The 21,004-nt window shown below is 47.5% G+C and overlaps 1 protein-coding gene across 1 annotated transcript; it reads left to right on the forward strand.

Moving 5' to 3' along the window:
- Positions 1 to 392: 392 nt before the first annotated feature.
- LOC147022849 (bone morphogenetic protein 2-like) lies at positions 393 to 3,768 on the forward strand. The gene is made up of 2 exons (XM_085887733.1): positions 393 to 1,422; positions 2,528 to 3,768. The coding sequence occupies exons 1-2, from the start codon at positions 1,053 to 1,055 to the stop codon at positions 3,457 to 3,459; spliced, it is 1,302 nt and encodes a 433-aa protein (XP_085743859.1). The 5' UTR covers positions 393 to 1,052; the 3' UTR covers positions 3,460 to 3,768.
- The last annotated feature ends 17,236 nt before the right edge of the window (positions 3,769 to 21,004 follow it).

Consider the following 21,004-nt stretch of genomic DNA (forward strand, 5'->3'; position numbering starts at 1 on the left):
TGTCAATCAAACACAATGATCACCTTCGTGGAAACCCAAATTATATACGGTGTCACGGTAAAGGGACACCCCCTCCCCAGCTTCTACTTGATGCCCCGGGATAATCAGCACGTGGAAGGCACAATGATCGTGTGGATTTTCACCGCAATATCATGAATTGACTAAATCTTTTCAACACACGAATGAAACCACCTGTACAGGTATGTATTCAGAAGCATTGAACCGGACCTTCACCTTTTCACATGCTGTGACCCCCCACGTGATCCTGGAGTTGGATTGTTGACGTCGAGAGGGCGGAGCTTAGTACGGGGTTCTGGTCTTTGTGGGTGCGGCCAATGGGAGTGCTTGTAGGGGGGAGGGGGTGAGGGATGTGTGGTGGGATATGTTCGAGGCGCGGGTGCTGTCCTCGCATTCGCCTGGTGCTGCTGCTTTAGGGGCGCAGAGTGCTCCGTGAACGTGAAGAGTGCGGGAACAACACGTGCTGTTCACAACATGAATCGGAAGGAGGTCAACAAACTGTATGACAAAAAGGTTCGGGATCATCGATTCCGGCTCCTTTAAGATCTCCCTGCGGTGGAGACGCCGGGTGTTCCACGTGTACCACCTGCAGCACGCTAACTTTCGCTCTGGGAGACGCACCAGATGGACATTATAAAAGGCTCGTGTTGCCGACCCCGCACAACTGTTGGAAGACGGTGCGGGAGCGGACCGAGGAGGATGAGGCAGTGAAGGTGCCACCAAGGGGCAAACCCCGAGAGAAACAGAACAGGGTTTAAGGCATAGGGAGTCGGATGTCACACCTTTAGTCTCCTCCTCTGGTTCACTTGGCTTTCTTCGTGGCCAAAAGGATCCGAGCACCGGGGTGTGCCGAAGAGCCGGTGCGGGAGCCTTGCTCCACACTCGCCAGCACCTTGAGACCACCTGGTCTTTGTCGAGGCATTTCTTGCGCGCTTGGCTTTCGCTCGCTTCAGCGCACCCCACACCCAACCCACCCACAATGCGCGTTTGGGAGCCCGTCTTGCAGTGCAGAGCAATCCCAGCTTCACCGCACCATGAGTGCCTTTAACGGCGCGACGCTGTCGCTGCTGCTTCCTATGGTCACGATGATGTTGGCGAGCCCGCCATGCGCATTCGGCGCTCTGGATAACTCGGGCGAGGTGACCGGGTCCAGCAGCTCAAACGAGCGGCTGTCGAAGGAGACCAGCTCGACCGCGCCACAGCTTTTGCCCACACTTGAGTCCCACCTCCTGGGAATGTTCGGGCTCGAGAAGAGGCCCCGGCCAGGGAGACGTCCCGTTATCCCTCGATACCTGCTCGACCTCTACAGGCTGCAATCAGGAGAGGCTCCCTGGCCGAGTTCCGAGTTGGAGTTGCCCGTGGGAGCGAGCCGAGCGAACACCGTGCGAGCATTTCACTACGACGGTCGGTGTCAGTCCCTTGCACGCGATGGTCGTAATGGAAGCGACAGGGGGTCAGCGTATTGCTTTAGCGGGGAGGTCACTTTAGGGTGCACCGTCAAAATTGTAAATAAACACCACTGGTGTATCCGTCAAGGCATTGTTCGTATGTGCTCGGTACGAGTCTGCCTTGTCGTGCTTCACCTGTCTGCCACGAGCACGTTCCAAGCCAACGCCACAACCCGTTGGTTCCAAATTCACTTCGAACAATTCCGATAAAATCCAATTCCACAAGTTCTACTCGGCAAAAGCCTGTTATCCGAACGGCTATAAGTCTTCATTTTATCAAATCCATCGCGATGATCACAATGAAAAATATTATTAGTTTCTCACGGGATAATCATAGAGAGTGGTTTGCATACCTGAGTTTGCGCAGCCTACCTTTCACTCTCCGTATTGCATCACATTGTGTTTGTCCATCCTCTCATTTTCAAGACCTCTCTGTTCTTTGCCATGAGGTTGCCTGCCAGACCTCACTGTTGTGACTTTGCCATTCTGTATCAGGCATTATCACCCAGACATGTCATGTCATTTCTCCTTGTGCTTCGCCACCTGTGTCCGAGCAGGCTGTCCTATTCACAGGTACATAGAGAGGGCTGTACTTCGCCGTAATATCATACCAGGCTGTCCAATTGACTGTTACATAGTGCCGGGCCTTGCCATGCTGTAGCAAATCGTTTCATGCCTTTTCGTCGAGCTTCTCCATGCCAGTGCAGGCACAGTGGGCGTTTCTAAGCACAGGTGTGTGCTCTGAGCTTGAGATTCAACTTTCGTTTGCATAGCAAGAGATGTGGCAGATGTGGCATCGTGTGGTGCACCCAGGGGAAACCCCAAGGCCAGAATGATCCTCCAAGATCTTAATCACTCCGAAACACATGGAGTGGCGTGTTGGATTGCTTTTTCAGATAAATTAGTGAACAAGATATTCAGTGAGGTTATGCTAGATCTTGTTTTAAACTCACTGATGTATATCATGTTCTTGTAAAAAAGGCAATCGTGTCTTTTTCATTCTTGATCGGTTTTATGTCCCATCATTCCACATGCCTTCATTTTCTCTCTTTGTGCCACAGAATCATTGGATGAAAACGTTGACACATCATCATCATCATCATCATCATCATCATCTGAGGTGCATCGGTTCATCTTCCCGCTGGACAGCGTCCCTGCAGGCGAGGAGGTCACGGCAGCAGAGTTGAGGCTTTTCCGTTCACCACTTCACGACGCTGCTGACTCTGCTCGATGCTTCCACCGTATCAACGTGTATGAGGTTTTACAGGGAAGAATGATGGAGGGAGTGGGATCGAGCACCATGGGAGTGTGGATGGAGCAGTACGCGAGGGACAAAAATCGTCGGACAGAGCCCATTACTCGCTTACTGGACTCCAAACGCGTTCGTCATAACCAGACTCGTTGGGAAAGTTTTGACGTGAGTCCTGCTGTGTTACGGTGGACAAGAGGTCAGGCACCAAACCTCGGTCTCCACGTTGAGATTGTGGCCGAAGAAGGATGCGAAGGAACCAATAGCACTGGGCATGTGCGGGTGAGCCGCTCGGTGTACACCAAGGACCAGGAGCGATGGTCACAGGTACAGCCACTGCTTGTTGCCTACAGCCATGATGGTGGTGGCGCGACACTGATCCACAGATCCAAGAGGAGCCGAAAACGACCCAAAGGACGCAGGAGACACAAGCAGAACTGCCGGCGGCGCCACCTCTTCGCCAACTTTACCGAGCTCCGCTGGAACGATTGGATTGTTGCTCCACTGGGATACAACGCTTATTATTGTCAGGGTGAGTGTCCCTTCCCATTGGCAGAACATTTGAACTCCACGAATCATGCCATTGTACAAACTCTCGTGAACTCGGTGAATGAGAGCATCCCACGCGCTTGCTGTGTGCCCACCGAGCTGAGCGCAATCGCCATGCTCTACCTGGATGAGTACAACAAAGTGGTGCTGAAGAACTACCAGGATATGGTGGTAGAAGGTTGCGGATGCCGCTAACCCGCCAGCATGGATTTTGTGAATGACACGCAAAAGGTGATGGAGACTATTATTTATGCGATGGCCTTTTTCGTATCTATAGTCATTTACTTTCTTTATATGCAAAAGAAAGGGACCGGAGGAACATCCCAGTGAGCGGTTCAAGTTGTTTTTATATGCAAGGTTGGGTATATGAATGCACGGATTACAAATGTAAAGAAAATATTCATATTTATTATTGTACCCATTCGCTAACCCATTACGGCTTTGTATTTAATGTAGGCAAAGAAAATGTGAATGTTCATGTTTATAAAACGAGTTTCCAGCCTTTTTATCTATTTTTTTTTCTGGTGTGTGTGTGTGTGTGTGTGTGTGTGTGTGTGTGTGTGTGTGTGTGTGTGTGTGTGTGTGTGTGTGTGTGTGTGTGTGTGTGTGTGTGTGTGTGTGTGGTTATTGCTGTTGGTTGTTTCTACTCACTTGATAACACTTTACATACGAGGATGGGGTTGGAATCGGACCAAAATTTTACCAGTTTTGCTTATGTAATAAATAGATAACCTTATCTGCTTGCATATGGCAGCTTGGTTGCCAAGTAGCTATCATTTTGTTGGGGCACAACTATGCTGCTGATGCTGTGCCCCTATACCAGAACACTGGTACTCATTTCAGCAAAATCAGAAGGATGACAAAGTGAGTCAACCCCACCTGGTGTTATTTCAGCAGCCAACGGGATTGTGAACTCAAGACCCTAAGATCCCAAAGCCAACCACCCTAACCACGAAACCAAGACCAAGCTACTGATAACGTCTTACTGTGTGGTACACAGTTCTGCTGGTGATGCAGTGCTCATGGATTTGCTAAGGATACCAATATGCCTTTTGAAAGATACCATATGTGATCTCTAATGTTCACAAGGGAGTACTTGCAGTCGATATACACCAGGCTTAACATTCCTTCCGAAAGGACTTGATACTCCACGATCTGTGATGCCACTTTCATCCCGAAGGCACCAAAAACAGTTTGTATGGTTGGGACCCTTTTCCGTCGGGGTTCAATCCCGGAGTAAACAACTCGCAGGCGAATAAGTTACTAACTGAGATCCCCTATCAGTATCATGGAGAACAATGAACCAACAAGATGCTGTTCGATCTCGGTCTGAAGCGGATGTACACCTGACATGCAGTTCGACCTTTCATAGATTGCCCAGGTGAAGCTATATACAGTATGTACCAGTGATTCACAAGCCACTTCTTATAACACTGGGTCGGATTTTGTCCAAGGGGAATGAGCTGATTGGAAAGTGGGGAGTGAAAGAGCGGTTGTATGAGTCTGCATGTTCTTTGCTCCAAACACTCAAATCCAGAGACTTTCTTGGCTCTGATGAATACTTGCTGACCTACTCGAGCATTTATGTCCAGGTACAATGGTCACCTAGCTTCCGTCTGCAGTGCAAGTGTCCATTGAGTACTTGACTGTCTCCCTCCAAATAATCGCTTGAAATATCTCAATTATCCCCCAAAATTGCTTTGATTGCTCCCACGACATCTGTCTCACCAACCCAAGAACGCTTCTTCCATATCTTCTCAGATAGTGTCCACAAACATGTCGATGACAAAGCTTGTTCGATGTGGGTCGAGGAAGTGGAATTTGACTCCAGAACAAACTATACACATTGCCTGCCTGTTTGCGAAGCATAAAACGCAGACCTTTTGGTTTTACAAATCGCGTTTGTACTTCCCGGCACTGGTGTTCAGCTTGCAAATGGCAAGTAAACCGGACCAACACGAGAGAGCCCCCAGGATGTTTGCTAAGCATTTACACTGCTGGACACAGAGGTCTATGGAGGAATAGGTATATATATATATATATAATATATATATATATATATATAATATATATATATATATATATATATATATATATATATATATATATAATATATATATATATATATATATATATATATATATATATTTCATTCAGTTTACTAAATCAGGTGTGAACTGTCCATCATCGGTTTAAAGTGTTTAATTGCAGAATCTCTCCAAACAATGCATCCACATTATTAGTGTTTGAATGTCATCCAATGACAGGAGAGAGAGCGAGACAGAGACAGAGACATATGAGGGACAGGGAGGGGTTGGAGGAAGTCTGCATGCGGCCAGTTGAAGCGGAATGTGGTTCGAGCCTAGTGGGTTGTACGATCCAGCAGCCTGGCCAGCAGTGCATCCCTGGCGGCCGTGGCAGCTGCTCGTTGGGTCAGGCACGCGATGCTCCCAGAGGTGGAGGGTTCAGGGTAAGCGAGAGAAAGAGAGATCGATGTGAGAGGGAGAGGTTGAGCGAAGAGAAGATGAAAAAAATCGAGCGGATTGTCAGAATAATAGAATGAACGTGAGTGAATAAAGAAGGGGAATAATGGAATGGGTGAGTGAATAACACGGTGAGAAAGCGGAATGCGGAAGATGTTTGTTCAATAGAGGAGTGGTATAGTGCAAATGGGTTGATAGACAATGGGAGAATGAACAATAAAAGAAAATAGGTATTAATAAGGGTGAGATAAAAGATGGGATGATGCCAAAAGGAGTGGAAGAACGGTCTTTCAAAAGGCGGTGGAAGGTGGATTTACAAGTGGAAGCAAAGTGGACAAAGGAGTGCAGGTGAGCATCCAGAGGTGACTACATATAGTGAGAGGTTCTGAATGTAATAGATCCAAAATCTCAATGTTCAGTGCTCAGCTGATGATCCAGCTGTACAGTACTAGTGTTGTAGTGCTTTCTTGCACATGTGTGTACACACATACATACGCGTGCGCGCGCGCGCGTGCACACACACACACACACACACACACACACACACACACACACACACACACACACACACACACACACACACACACACACACACACAATCATCATCATCATCATGATCAAACTGTTCTCACAACAATTAGAATCACTAATTGAACGGTAACACTTCAAAATGTATCACATGAATATTTAAATATATAACATTAATTTATGACAAACATTTAAAGAATATTATCAATGATACAATCATTCTGCAGGACACTCTGTATGACTCAACTCGAATATTTAACAATTGATCACAAACAACTAATGAGTCGTATGCCGAAAGTAAGAACTTCAGTAATTTGTCAGTGACCAATTTTCCAAATGTCTGCTTCAGGATTTGGGACTGGGCTCCATTCTTCATTGAGATTTCGATCCTTTCAGCACAGAACCTCGCCAGACAATGGGTCCACAACCTCGACAGTGGGTCCACAACCTCGACAGTGGGTCCATGTCAGTCGATCCACGACCTCGGGTGTCTCCAAACAGTCGCAGTCAATCTGGAAAAGCAATTTCACTTCGGTACTCCCTACCCAAAGCTTATAACTTTCCCTATTGATATTCATTTCCTTGTTCAAGATTTTCATTCATTATTTTGCAGAATGAAGATGTAAACGTGGGCGGATTTTGACCAAACTCGGGTGGTAGGTACATCTTATGACCTTGTGCTTTGGAAATTGTGATGGTTGCTAGGGACGCTTTGGTTCCCTAGCAACAACCAAAAAACCTTCAAAATCGGTACCGTTCACACGAAATCAATTCCGAAAGCCATTATCCCACATAGGGTTATGAAATTTGGCAGGAATGATCTGCAGGTGATGCTCTATCAAATATATTCCGTTTTTTGTGATATATGGAATACTTTACCCACAGCGCCCCCAACAAATGGGGTATGCGCGAAAATTGAAGGCCCCCTAGAGACCAGGTGAGTGCATCGATACGAATGAAACTTTGCAGGTTCATGGTACTCAATGAGTACTACAACTTTGCCTCAGGACATATTGACCAATTTCGCTTAGGTCAGGGGTCAAAGGGCAATTAGTGCAAAAATCGATAATATGCGAGAGCTGGAGGTAGCTTTGCGCCAAATGCTACTCCTAGGGTTATGGTCGGATGGTCATGAAAATTCACACTAATCGTCTGGATTACATTGTGCACAAACGATCGAGCCGGATTTTCGATTTAGATCTTTGTTCACCCACAGCACCCCCTCGAACTTTGGGGATTTCCAAATTCAAACCGCATTTTCGGTACTTTTCAATCAAATGGATACCGAGTAGTCATCAGTAGATGGAACTGGATGAGATTTGATATGCATAATCTTAAGGTGATTCCCTATCCGCTATATGACTATATCTTATAGTTTGCTCTATATCTTATAGTTTCCATGCTCGGCGACCCATCGCCGCCTACCAGCTTGTCACAATAATATGCTGATTAGATTTTTATTCCTTCGTGGATTAGTTGGGTCGGAGACAAGAACACGCCGATTAGAATTTAGTTCAGGTCCGGATCCAAATCCGACCCATCAGCAGGATACAAAACGTAAACTCTACCGAGTGCCATTATAGTTAGTCTGTCTCTGGAGAATGCTACCCCTCCATCCCTTTCCTCACTTCAAATGGCACCATAGCCGACTCAGCTCATGAGAAGGCTAAATTGCTCAATTATGTAGTCTCTTCTCAATCTTGTGTCCCCAATGCCTCGCTCTCTGTACCCACCATACCCATTGTACCCAACCGCTCCTGGACTCCTACCCCACTTAAGTTTCTGGTAACCCTCATCTCTGATTCTGCAACTTGATCAGAGGGCATCAGCTCATGTGTCTTGCTCTGCTGCTCTTGCACATCATCTATCCGGCTCTTTTCACCCGATAATTTTCCTTAGGTCATCTTCAATCTGCTGGTAAATCATCCAACATCACCGCATTATATTAAGAAGGTGAAAAAAACTGATCCCCTTAACTACAGACCTATCAACTTACTTCCAATCATCAGCAACATCGTGGAATCCATCATCGCAGTTGATACTAAATCCTTCCTTTTCTCCAACGACCTAATCTCAGGTCACCAATTCTGATTCAGACCTGGTCACACCACCTTGGACATGCTGCTTCTGTACTCCCAATAATGGATGAAGGCCCTCAATGTCAGACATGAGATCAGAGCTGTCTCTCTGGACATATCTCGAGTTTTCAATAGGCTGACAACCCACCTTGCTCTCCAAACACTTTGCCGATGGCATCAATGTCAGACATGAGATCAGAGCTGTCTCTCTGGACATATCTTGAGTTTTCAATAGGCTGACAACCCACCTTGCTCTCCAAACACTTTGCCGATGGCATCCAAGGCCAACTTCACACATGGTTTCTTGACTTCCTCTATTCTCATAGCCCACATGTAGCACTCAATGAAAACCTTTCATCTCTCCCTGTTATGTCTGGAATGCCCCAAAGCAGTTTTCTGGGCCCAGTCCTATTCTTAATCTTCATCAATGATCTCTCTGACTCTGAAAATCTCCTTAACAATTTGATGATGACTCCACCCTCTGCCATGACATCCCTCTTCATTCAGACAGGCAGGCTGCAGCCTCGTCACTCTCTTCAGACCTTGACAAAATCACAAACTGGTCAAAGGCTTGGAATACGTCTTTCAATCCTGACAAATCTCACACTCTCACTCTACGAGGACTATCTGACAAAGCCTCCTCTCTATTTTCTTCACAATCCTCTTGAGGAAGTTCAGCCATTCAAACCCCTGAGTGTCATTATCAGTTATGGTCTTTATTGGGCAAACTACATTTCAAAGTTGGCCTCCAAAGCTAGCCGCCAACTGGGCATCCTCTGTTGTACAAAGTCCATCTTTGGCACACATGAACCCCATCCACCAACAAGGCTTTCATCCACAGCTTGATGGAGTACTGCTCTCCCCCTCTGGCCTCGCTCCTTTGCCTCGCATCTTACTCAGCTTGATGCCGTGGAAACGAAGGCCTTCAAGATCATTGGAATCTCCCATGATGAAGCTGAGATTATGGGTCTATCTCTTCACCATCACAGGCAGGTCGGGGGTCTTTCTATCTTCTCCCACCTCCTTTCTGGTCTTGCACCCTTTGCTCTCTCTCCGTCTTTTGTCAACCCCCCAAGTTTCTGCAGGGTGCACGTGGTCCACCATCAACCCCCTTCTGGTGAAACTACCAAAATCCAGGATCACTGCTCACCCCCACTCATTCGTTCCTCTTTTTCCCCACCTGTGGAATCAACTTCTGCATTCTCTTCCATCTCATCCTTCCCTCCTGATCTTTAAAACTGCTGTTCACCACCATCTCAGATAACCCCCATCCCCATCCAAAACGGTATTTTCTATCCCCATAACCCCCTCCCCTATCCCCCCCAAGCCCACCTCCTTCCAAATTTCCAGTTTTCTTTCCTGACAGTTTGCTTCTTTATCCATCCTTTCTACCCCGTGTGTCCTCCCCTACCCCTCATTCCTCCCCACATCCCCTATTTGTCTATTTTGTCCTTCAACCCCGCTGTTGGCATTTCCCCCTCTTTATACTGTTCCGTTTGTTCTGTTGCATCCTGATCCTGATCTGTTCAGTGTTCTTGCATTTCCACGAGCCTTCACTTTGTATACAAAACGATTTTTTTATTGTTCTAATACACGAGCAGGGTACCTGTCACTGACGGGTTCATCGACGTCTCACCTCAAATGAATGTGTATTGGTAGAAAATGGAATTCAGTGTGCAGATACCACAGTAGGTGGAGCTGGTAACCTTGGCAACCTCGTTCCATTCCACCAGCGAAGATTTCCAATCCATGCTTGTTGTACCTCCTAAGTACTGCTTGGGAGTGAGGGTGATATTATGAAAACTTGGCTGGGAAACAAATTTAGGCACGTTTTGGGCCTATCGCCTGATGGAAGATCACCGAAGTTCTTTTCGTACCAACCGACCACCTACATGCACCTATCCCTCTCCACATCACTTCTTCAGTCCGCAACCTGCCCCCTCTCTCTATACTCCCCATTGCTTTTGACAATTTCAACTCAGTATTTCTCACAGCATTTAATTCGGGTTTCCCATTCAATGATCCATAGATATGTCGTTTCAGTTTCACTTTTCTACATCAGTTTAACAAGGAATAACAAGGAAATCCAACGCAGGTTGAGGCCATTCAGCCCATCATGCCTGCGTGAACACTACACCAACCCATCCACACTAGATCCAAGGAAGAAAATGCAAAAAAAGTTTTTAATTAATGAAATAAATGTTCTTGTTTATTTGGGGTTTTTGGGGTTTTTGTTGTTGTTGTTGTTGTAGTCCCCCCCCCCCCCTTTTCTTTCCCTCGGGGAGGGGGCATGGGCTTGGTTAAAAACACACATCAACCACACAACCCCCCTTAACAAGACCACCACCAACAGAACTCCGTACACAATCACCCATCAATACTCAAACTACCCAAAAGTCTTATCAACATCCCTATACCCCTCTATCTCCATAACTTCAAGGTACCTATCTAATTATAATTTAAACTTATCTACTTTTAATGGTGCCACGACCTTTCCAAGGAGACCATTCCATGCATTAACTACTCTCTGAGTAAAAGTCCCCTGCCTTACTACCGTCTTAACTCTCCTCTTCTTCAATCTCATGCTACGGCCCCTGGTCCGATCACTGCCCACTCTGTTGAATAATTCATCTGCACTTATTTTATCTTTACCTTTCATTATCTTAAACATCTCCATCATATCTCCTCGTAACCACCTTCTTTCTAGTGTATAAAGCCCCGTCTCCTTCACCCGCTCCTCATCGCCGAGTCGAGCTAGGCCCGGAATCAATCTCGTAGCCCTGCGCTGAACCCTCTCGATATAACAGCCCACAATATTCCAGATGTGGCCCTCACTAAATTCCTGTACAAAGTTAACACCACCTCTTTTGATTTATAAATGATCCCCCTCCGAATATAACCTAAAACCCTATTTGCTATTCCTCGAGCTGCATGGCACTGTGCTGCCTGCTTACCTCCCGTATCTATTACCACCCCCAGATCCTTCTCCTGAATGACACACTCAAAATTACCCCTTACATCCTGTAATCTCTATTTACATCGTTCTTTCCCATCCCCAACACCTTACACTTACTCAGGTTAAACTCCATCTGCCAATCTATGCAAGTATCAATACTTTCCTGAATCTGATCACCCACCCCTCTGCTATCCACCTTACCTCCAAGCTTTGTGTCATCCGCAAATTTGGAAAGCTTACTCTTCACCCATTATCTAAATCGTTGATGTAAATATTGAATAGTAATGGTCCGAGTACTGATCCCTGCGGTACGACACTACTTACATCCTCCCAGCAAGACATCCTCCCACTCACAGCCACTCCTTGCTATCTATCACTAAGCCAGTTTGCAATCCAAATAGCAACCTAACCAGCTACTCCACAAGCCCTCACTTTGGCTAACATCCTCTGATGTGGTACCTTATCAAATGCCTTCTTAAAGTATAGATATACTATGTCCACTGCCTTTCCCTCATCCACCCAATCAGACACTGCTTCATAGAACTCTAAAAGATTTGTTAAACAGGAACTACCTTTGGTCAACCCATGCTGACTACCTTTAATAAGTTTAAATGGTTCCTCATCTGGTCCATCTGGTCCAATGTCTCCAACACCTTCCCCACGACTGAAATCAAACTAACAGGTGTATAGTTTCCCAATTCTTCTCTGGATCCTTTATTAAATTATGGTGTTACATTTGCAACTCTCCAATCCTCCGGTACCTGTCCTGACTCCAGTGAGCGATTGAAAATATAACTTTGGGATATCAGTTTTGATTTGTCATCGCAACTTGTGATGCAACGCGAATGGTGCATGAAAAAGGTCGTCAAAAACTATTTTGGGGAGAATTTTTTTTCGATTGTCTAAGGGGTGAAGAGGGATCTCGAGTAGCTTAAGGGTCTTAAGGGTCAAAAAGGAGTCTGAAGTGTTTAAAGGTTCTAAGGGTCGAAAATGGGTCTAAATGTCTAAAGGGGTCAAAAGGTGAAAGAGCAAACGTTGTCTGAAGTATCCAAATGGTCTAAAATTGTCCAAAGGGTCTTAAAAGGTCTATAGGTCTGAAAAGTATCGAAGATGGTCTGTACATCTAAAAAGGGTCTAAATGGGTATTAAAGGGTCCCAGGTGGTCTACAGATCGTAGAGGGTGGAAAGGACTGAAGCCGTAGTCAAGACATTACCTCATGTTAGTAAATAAATTAACTCTGGAGTGCAACACGGCAATAATGGGCCAAATGATCTCCTCATAACTTTTTTTAAACACCTATTTTGGTGCATCCTGGTTAAAAATCTCATCGTAGAAAGTTTTGTCGTGAATTAACTTTGGGAGCTGAAAGCAGTAAGGTCACAAACAAAAAACATTTTGCTTTTATATGTAGAGATAGACAACCTGATTTTCTGCTGCAGCTGCTTCTTCCTCTTCTCAGGGAGATGGTGGCGCCACTTTTTCTTCTTCCAGACCAGTTCCCAGCGACATCTCTCGGCAAAGCCAGGGCTAACAGAGAAATGCTCAATCAGAACCTCATTCAGGGTTATGGGAAAGCTCACCCAGAAACGTCCAAAAAGTCCTTTCAGATCTCGTTTTAATATGTTACGAAAAAGGTCGTTACATAATGGCTCTGGAAACACCCACCAACCCCCTGTAAGTGTAAACCTCAATAACGTTTGGACACACACCCATCAAACTCAAAACCCCAACCACCACGCGTTACATGCATCATTTTTGAATGGCCCATCAGATAAGACATCGATAATATTGGAAGAAATGAAATATATCTCACCTGTGATTGTGACCAGAAACCATTTGAAAATCAAAAACATTAATGGTTGCCAAGGTTACCGGCTCCACCCACTACAGTATCCCCTCGCGGAATTCACGTTTCTACCAATAATACAGTCCAAAAAAATTGCTCATTTGAGGTGAGGCATCTATGATGAAATTAATCAAACATGTACAATCAATCCAGGATCAAAAATCAAATCACGATGTTAATTTGCTTATTTTAAACTATACTAGTACGTGCCCGTAAAAAAATAAAAACTTTCAAACCACGAACAAGAAACAACCACACAGGCCGTTTCTTCGCTCTCGCGTGCCCGTACATACGTGGCCCGGAAGTTCGCATATCGCAGTTACAATTATTCGCAATTAAGTTTTAATGGCCAATTATTCAATTAGCGCCAAGCCAACGTATTTTACCTTTTCGCAATGTCGTCGCAAGAAAAAACACAAAGAGAAGAGAAGAGAGAAAAAAACGTTCGTGCAAAAAAAATTTTTACTTCCTGGTTCGGAGCATACCTGCTCACTCTGATGTTACAGAAATTTATGCACCGTCTAATATGAAAACTATCATAACTTGGGGCATTGTGTTTATCTATAAATGCACATAAGAAATCGAGAAATTATTAGAATACACGAAGTCATCACTCTCCGGAAGCCCGTACGTTGTAACCCGTAATGTGGAACGCGGCTGAGGTTCCCTTCCCCCATCGGCCACGCCCACGCAGCAACGTATCCTGTCATTGGTTTGGTAAATAAATGGCCATAACTTGGCAAACACTTGTCCGATTAATATCAAACCTTGAAAAGGCACATCCTCAGGTCCCCAGCAATATACCTGGCAAGTTTCAATTATATCGGACCAGCGGTTATCGAGAAACAGCGATCACACACACACACACACACCCACACACACATACACACACACATACACACACACACACACACACACACACACACACACACACACATTGCTGGAATTATAGATAGATGATGCATGTATATTTGAGGTGAATATTTGGTGAAGTTAGCCAAGATGGCAACCTTTTTTTTCTACAAACTCTCTTTTCGCCCTTTTAGAGTTACGTCTTCAGATGAACAGTAAAATTACCTTGAAATTGATGTATAGCTTGTATTTGTACCATGTTCAGTTTTTGAATGATTAGTGCATTTGAAAGATCACGTGACTCCTCCTTCACCGATCTCACCAATTATGATAACGTCTTAATTGACAGTTATTTTTCACATTTGATACCATATTTGATGATCGGAGGTTACCACCTCACCAAATATGTCGGTATCCAGGCTGAAATCCGAAAGAAAATGGCCTTTTATGAAGCATCTTACAATAATTCACTGTCTGTCTGTCACAGAGACAGTCTGTCTGTCTGTCTGTGTGTCTGTGTGTGTCTGTCTGTCTGTCTGTTCCCAGGTACCGCAAAAACGGCTGAACCGATCGCAACCATCTTTTGGGTGTATAATCCTGGGACCCCTTGGAGTAAAATTGGCATAAATATAATAACATGACCCCCTTGACGGCTCCAGTAGGGAGCGGGTGCTTCTTGTTGTATATATGGATCTACCCTTGTGGAGATTGTGACAGGAAGCACCTTGGGTGTTTATAATTTATGAACTGTGAGAAAATGACTGTTTAAAACCTCGAGGTGACTGAACTGGTAAAAAAAAAATGTTCCCCTATAAAGTTTCGTGTCGATGAACTTGAGGAGCTCAGAGAAGGAGGGTCACAAACAATCAAACATAATGGCTTTAATATATAAAGTAAGTACTTGTTTAACATCGTCTCGGTTAACATTGTTTCGTTATTAATTCGCTGATGTATTGAGAATATACTCGTTTAAAGTCGTTCACCGTTCCGTTTTTAAGTCGTTTTGCCTCCAATTTAGTACCAAACTAATGGTTTTCCACGTTTTAATAAAGATTTTGATGAGGGGAAAGAAGTTGACGTCACACAACCTCTGCAATCACACGGAGAAGATCTGAACCAATTAGGATTTGAAGCAATGAGATGATGAGAAAAAAGTGCAACTGGAGATGATTTTATTCAATTGTTTGTTTAATATTTTTTAAAACTTATACTCTCTATTTAAATCATGTCTTTTGTCTGACGATAAAATTTTTCCCTCGAACCCCCCCACCCCCTCCCATTTACATTAACTGTTATGTGGAAACTGGATTCGCTTAAAGTCGTTTCAGTTAAAGTTGCACTTTTCAAGAACGTAACTACAACGTTAAACGAGGACTGACTGGATCGATTCATAATCCTTTCACATATTACCTTACATAATACATATGTAACTCGCATTACCTGTGACTACGTGCACACCTTCCCTTGAAAATTACATGCATATTGTTGTGGGCTGGGGTTCGGCGGCGATAAACGACCACCAGGGGGGGGGGGGGGGCAGTAGAGCAGTCTCCCACCGAACAGCCAGAATTTAGGTCGTGACTCCCGGACAACTCCGAAAGGTCACGGGTCACTTAAAGGACCGTGGTCGCCAATATTTTGACCGCGTGAGGTAGGGTCCACTTGTGGAATTCCAATTTACCTAAGTACTCACGCCGTCTAGCTACCGGGGAAACCACACCCTCGGCCGACTCTGTCCGAACCGAGTCGCATGTACCGACTCTGGTCCGGCGTACCGAGCGGGAGTTACCAGAGCCGCGCCGGTCCCAATGACAACTTACGGCACACGGCCTCTCTAATTCTCATTACGCACTATGCTGTGTCAATGAAAGAAAGTGACAGACAACGGGCTGGTACATTGAACAATTGGGGGGTTTATTTATCAGGGGGGCAGGGGAGCACAAAGAGCAGAGTTATCCGAATATGCAGGAAAATGTACAATGAACAAAAACACTTAACAATTTCTAATTACAGACGGGGCCCATGGACACACACACACACACACACACACACACACACACACACACACACACACACACACACACACACACACACACCCAAAAGAAATGGACCCCGTGGGGTCTTTATTCGGTCCCTCAGCCCAGGAGGGAAAGGCGAGCTGGGAACCAGGGCCTTGTCGGGTACCTCTCCTGCTCGTGCGGTCACACCGGACTCCAACCCACCACGGTGGGTCTCGAACCCATGACCTGAAGTCCACGGGCCCACGACCCATGCTGCTCGATCACCACCACCACGAGGGGCCACGGCAAAGGACCGCAGACGAAAAGCCACCACGACCAAGTCCAAGCCAATCGCCACGATGACTCACATACACTCCTCCTGACAACCACTCTCCTCTTCTTGCCAGGTCCGAGGGATTTCTTCCCCTTCCACTCGCCTCCTGATTGGACGAGGGGTTGTCGGGCAACTCGTGGCCGCCCCTCATTGGTCGGGCTGAACACTCCATCTGGCTAAGGCGGAGCCAGCCCTGAGGTGATGAGCTTCCTGATTGGACAAGGGGTGGAGTCGGAGTTGAGGCGATGAGGGAAGAAGATTTGTTGGCGCTGTGCGGCTTCAAGATGTAAAAAAAAAACTAACTTTAAAGAAACTTCGCAGCGCACACATGTTATTCCCATGAGACAGAAGGACAGGACCCTGACTATAAAAACATACTTATCGAAATAACTGAACTGCGGGGGCTGCTGTCCGTTTTTGTGCAAATGGCTTCCAGATTCGTAACAATATTACCGAGCACATCCATTTGCTTTACCAATTCACCGCTTGCTGTTATTCAAATACAGAAACTGTTATTTTATCGGATTTCCTTCATGTCTTCTGCACACACACACCCCCAACAACCCAGCAACCACAGAGAAAAGCTTTTCACACGTCCTTATTTGAAAGCTTCATCAATAGATACAAGATACAGTAAAATGGAGTTTCCAGTGTAACAGAAAGACAAATCAACAGGTCGATCACACAGAAGGATATATTTGTGACGCGCAAGTTCCAGGGTTATGACCATCTTCATAAGCGCTTGTAGCAAGGTATTACGTACACATATAGGACACGGGGGACCAAAAAATCAAAGTCATATGAAAGAGGTCGAGGTCATATGAAATTAACAAATTGATCAAATTGATCAGTGTTCATTCAGGTCATAAATATATTGTTACGGATTCGCGCCCGCCGGCGTGCTGACGGCCACGTAACTCGAATCGCGGCATGTCACCCACCGGACGGACAATCCAGTCGTGACCCTCTCGGACTAACGCCGGGAACCAGTCACGGGTGGACCTTTCGGTCTCACCGCGATCGAGCCAATCGGCCCCCGCGTGGGATAGGGTTGCTCGCCAAATTCGACCTACCTAAGTACCCACACGGAGGGTAGACCGGGCGATCGCACCTCGCCGCAGGTCGACTTCGGACACGGGCCACTGAAGCGACCCGTTCCGTACTATCGGGATAACCAAGCGGTGTTATCGTCGGCCTCGACGGTTCGATTAATTATCGGGCGTATTCAGCCCACTACCAACCCTTTACGTGAAGCAAGATGAGGATTCAATGAAAGAAATGACGAAGCGAAGCGGGAAAACAGTTCAACATAAAGCACATTTATTCGCGATGAACGGAAAGCACACATATACAATTCCACCAAAAGCACATAGAAAAGAAGAAGACAAAAAGCAAATGCGACAATGCAGATCTAATACCGATTACGCGAGCACACGGCAACACTTATACAATTTTACTTCACAGACGGCGCCGACAACACATATTCCCAAAGCAAAAGAAAAGAGAACCACCCTCCAGGATGAGGGGGTAGGCGGGCCTGGGGCCGTGACCGTGTCGGGCCTACCCGTCTGGTGATGAGACGCGGAGCGGCGGTGGTGCCTCAACTCCGCGGGCCTCGCGGACAGTGTCTGGTAGGGGGTGGGAAGGGGGCCCCCTTGGTCGCACTATCTCAGCGCGGGGGGAAACAGGAGGGGGTTGCTGATGCTCGGGGAAAGGAGGATTTTTACTCTGTCTCGGGTCCCGCGACGAGCGTCTCCACCTCGACCAGGTCGCGCCGTCGGCCTCCCTGGTGTGCAGCTCCCGGCACCGACGCGAGCACCCCCTCGTCTGCCTTCGCCGCTGCCGCCTCTCCACAGCTCCGTCCTCTTCGCTCCGACTCCAACTCCGAACTCTTCCTCCTGCGAACTCCCCCTGCGAACTCCCCAACTGCACTCAACTCCAATGCACACGACGACTACTTTTCTGACGAACGCAGCCGCTTATATAAGCCCCGTGGCTTCGCCTTTGACCCCCTGCCTTCGACCTTTCACCTCGCTCCCCATTGGCCCGAGAAAAAGTGGGCGTGAATGCTTTTTGATCCATGAATTTGCATATAGCGACCGCCCTCCAACGCCCTGGAGGCGGGGCCAAATCGCCCCTCGCTCACCGATTGGACGGAACAAAAGTGGGCGTGAGTCGTTTTTGTTCCGTTTTTGGAGCGGAAAGTCCGTGGTTTTGTACACGCTGTTCGGCGCGCGCCCTGCACGAGTCCAATACCGGTACCCACAAGCGGCGCAAGAACGGTGGCGATGCGACGGTTGCGAGGGTTGACGGCAAAGGTCGTGGCTGTTGTGGTGAAGTGGCCCCGCGGTGGGTGGTTGATGTTGTGACGACTGTTGAGACGTGGTTGGTGGTGGTAATCATGGCGGTTGGTCCAAAATAAAGATAGTAAAAGAAAAACGGCTATCCTGAAGAGTCGCAGCACGCATGAATGACATTTATTCCCTCTAGACAACGGGTTTGGGCCTAACTACACATATACTTACCGAGATATCTCACCTAAGGGACCTGAATGGTGGTTTGCGAATTTGGTCAACCACAACACTACCCCCTCCCCTTTTTACAGACTCGTCCCGAGTCGTCAAATTTTCGTGTGCCATCATGTGTAGTTTTCCCCTAGTACATTTTACCTACGGATCCCTGAGTGCGACATTCATGGTATTCGTGTCCCCAAAATAAATAACCTGAGGGCTGCGTAACTACCTAAACAAACTCACTCACACGGACGACTTAAATAAAATTGCCGGCGGTAGGACAGACATGCCGGGGGCGCACTCATATGTACAGTACATCTTAACCTTAACTTACAAATTTTACACGAAACCATGGCCCAGGATCAATGAACTCTGCAAAAGAAAAGCAGTTAGCAGGGAGCCAGGCTGCTCGCATGCAGTCTCTGGCTCAAAACAATGCAGGTGACAGGGAACGTGGCTGGCTGCTCACACGCAGTCCAAAGCCTTCCCTTTTGAACTGAACGCAGTGAACCACAACGGTGCATGGGCTGCACAACGCAGTCTCCGTGCCAGCTCAAGTGGCACACGCAATGAGCGCAACGAATGGATGGATGAACACAAACACGGTGCACGGGCCGCCACTGCAGGCCCGTGTTGTAGCTGCCAACAGGGCAGTTCTCGCAGCTTGCAAACTGTTGCCTTGCGGATCCTGGCGCACATGGAAATGAACAGGGGGGGGGGGGCAAAGCAAAATTGAACGTGGGCAGTGGGCATGGCATGGCAAAGGCAGCAGGCAAACACAGCCCGCAGAAGAAGGCCGCTGTAGGCAAACACAGCCGGCAGACGAACTGGCCGGCACAGGCCTTGAAGAAAAAACAGCCAGCCGGCAGATGAAGTGGGCCGGCACAGGCCTCGCAGCACAGCAGCTGCAGACGATCCAGCCGGCACAGGCCTTGCAGCACAGCAGCTGCAGATGAAGTTGGCCAGCCTTTGCCGTTCCGTGGAGGTTGGTGGAGGGAGTGCTGTGGTGCTGGCCACTTGGACGGCGGGCTCGGACCTACCTACCTGTCTCCCTCCCACCTATCGCCTTTGCCTGTCACTGTACATACCCACTCCCTTAATTTGTCCAAACCCCAATTTAGCCCCAACTGAAATTTTTTTTTTTTAACTCCCCACTATAAATCGTCCCCTAACCCCCTTTATCGTCCTTGTTCGGCTAACCTATCCTGTCACCTAGCCTACTCCCAACCCCTACGTTCCCTTCCCGGAGGGGAACAAGGGAGAGCTAACGTCCTGTGTCGAGGCCCAACAAAGCCTCAGAATGGCCTCCCCAGAGTTCGGCGATCTTAACACCAAGTGGGTCCAGCGGCCCACAACGACAGCAAGGGGATGGATGGTGCGGAGGGGTACATCTCCTAATCTACCCTAACCATTTAACTGTTAAACTACCCCGGGGCTTTCAACAAGCGCCTCTCGCTTAAACTATTGGTTCTATAAACCCAGATTCCCATCGCCTGTGTTGGTGTCCTCACAATTTCGGGCCTCGCCCCCCAATTTTCGCTCTGTGCCCTCACACGGTCTCCTGGCTGGGACACGTGGCTCCCTTTGGCAGGCACGACCCTCTGCCGAATCTCCCGCTATGGCACCCCCGGGCACTACACTGCCTCCGAGCCTACCAGCTCCCTAACACCGGGGAGTGCCCCCTATGGCACCTCCCCTGAAACGCACACGTGGCAGGCTGGCTTCCCAGGCCCCTTTCCGAGGGTCACCCATGCCCACAACACTGCCCACGCGGCTAATGGCGCCCCGGGCCCCCGCACCAAGCAGGCGCACCCGTGCCCACTACGCTATCCCGGCCCCCCATGGGCCCTTGGCCTACCACGGCCGACTAGCCTGGTGCCCGGGGTACCCACTCAGCGATACTCACCTTTCGCAGCCACGCTCCCAAGCCCGTCAACAGGGCTCCTGCACCCCTCCAAATGGGTCTCGAGCCTACTTTCCCACCAACAACGAAACAACCTCCATTTTTCAATTTGACTAACCCCCTAACTCACTTTATACTGACCCCGGGGTCCCTTGGGCGGGAGTCACTCCTCCCCCCAATCACTCATCGCACCATGCAGTCCCCATTCGCTCCACTCACACAGACCCGCTGGCCTCACTCACTCAT

This window comes from Eptatretus burgeri, chromosome 7 (assembly GCF_056783735.1).
Source record: "Eptatretus burgeri isolate ZD-2024b chromosome 7, Ebu_testis_v1, whole genome shotgun sequence".
NCBI classification, from domain to species: domain Eukaryota; kingdom Metazoa; phylum Chordata; class Myxini; order Myxiniformes; family Myxinidae; genus Eptatretus; species Eptatretus burgeri.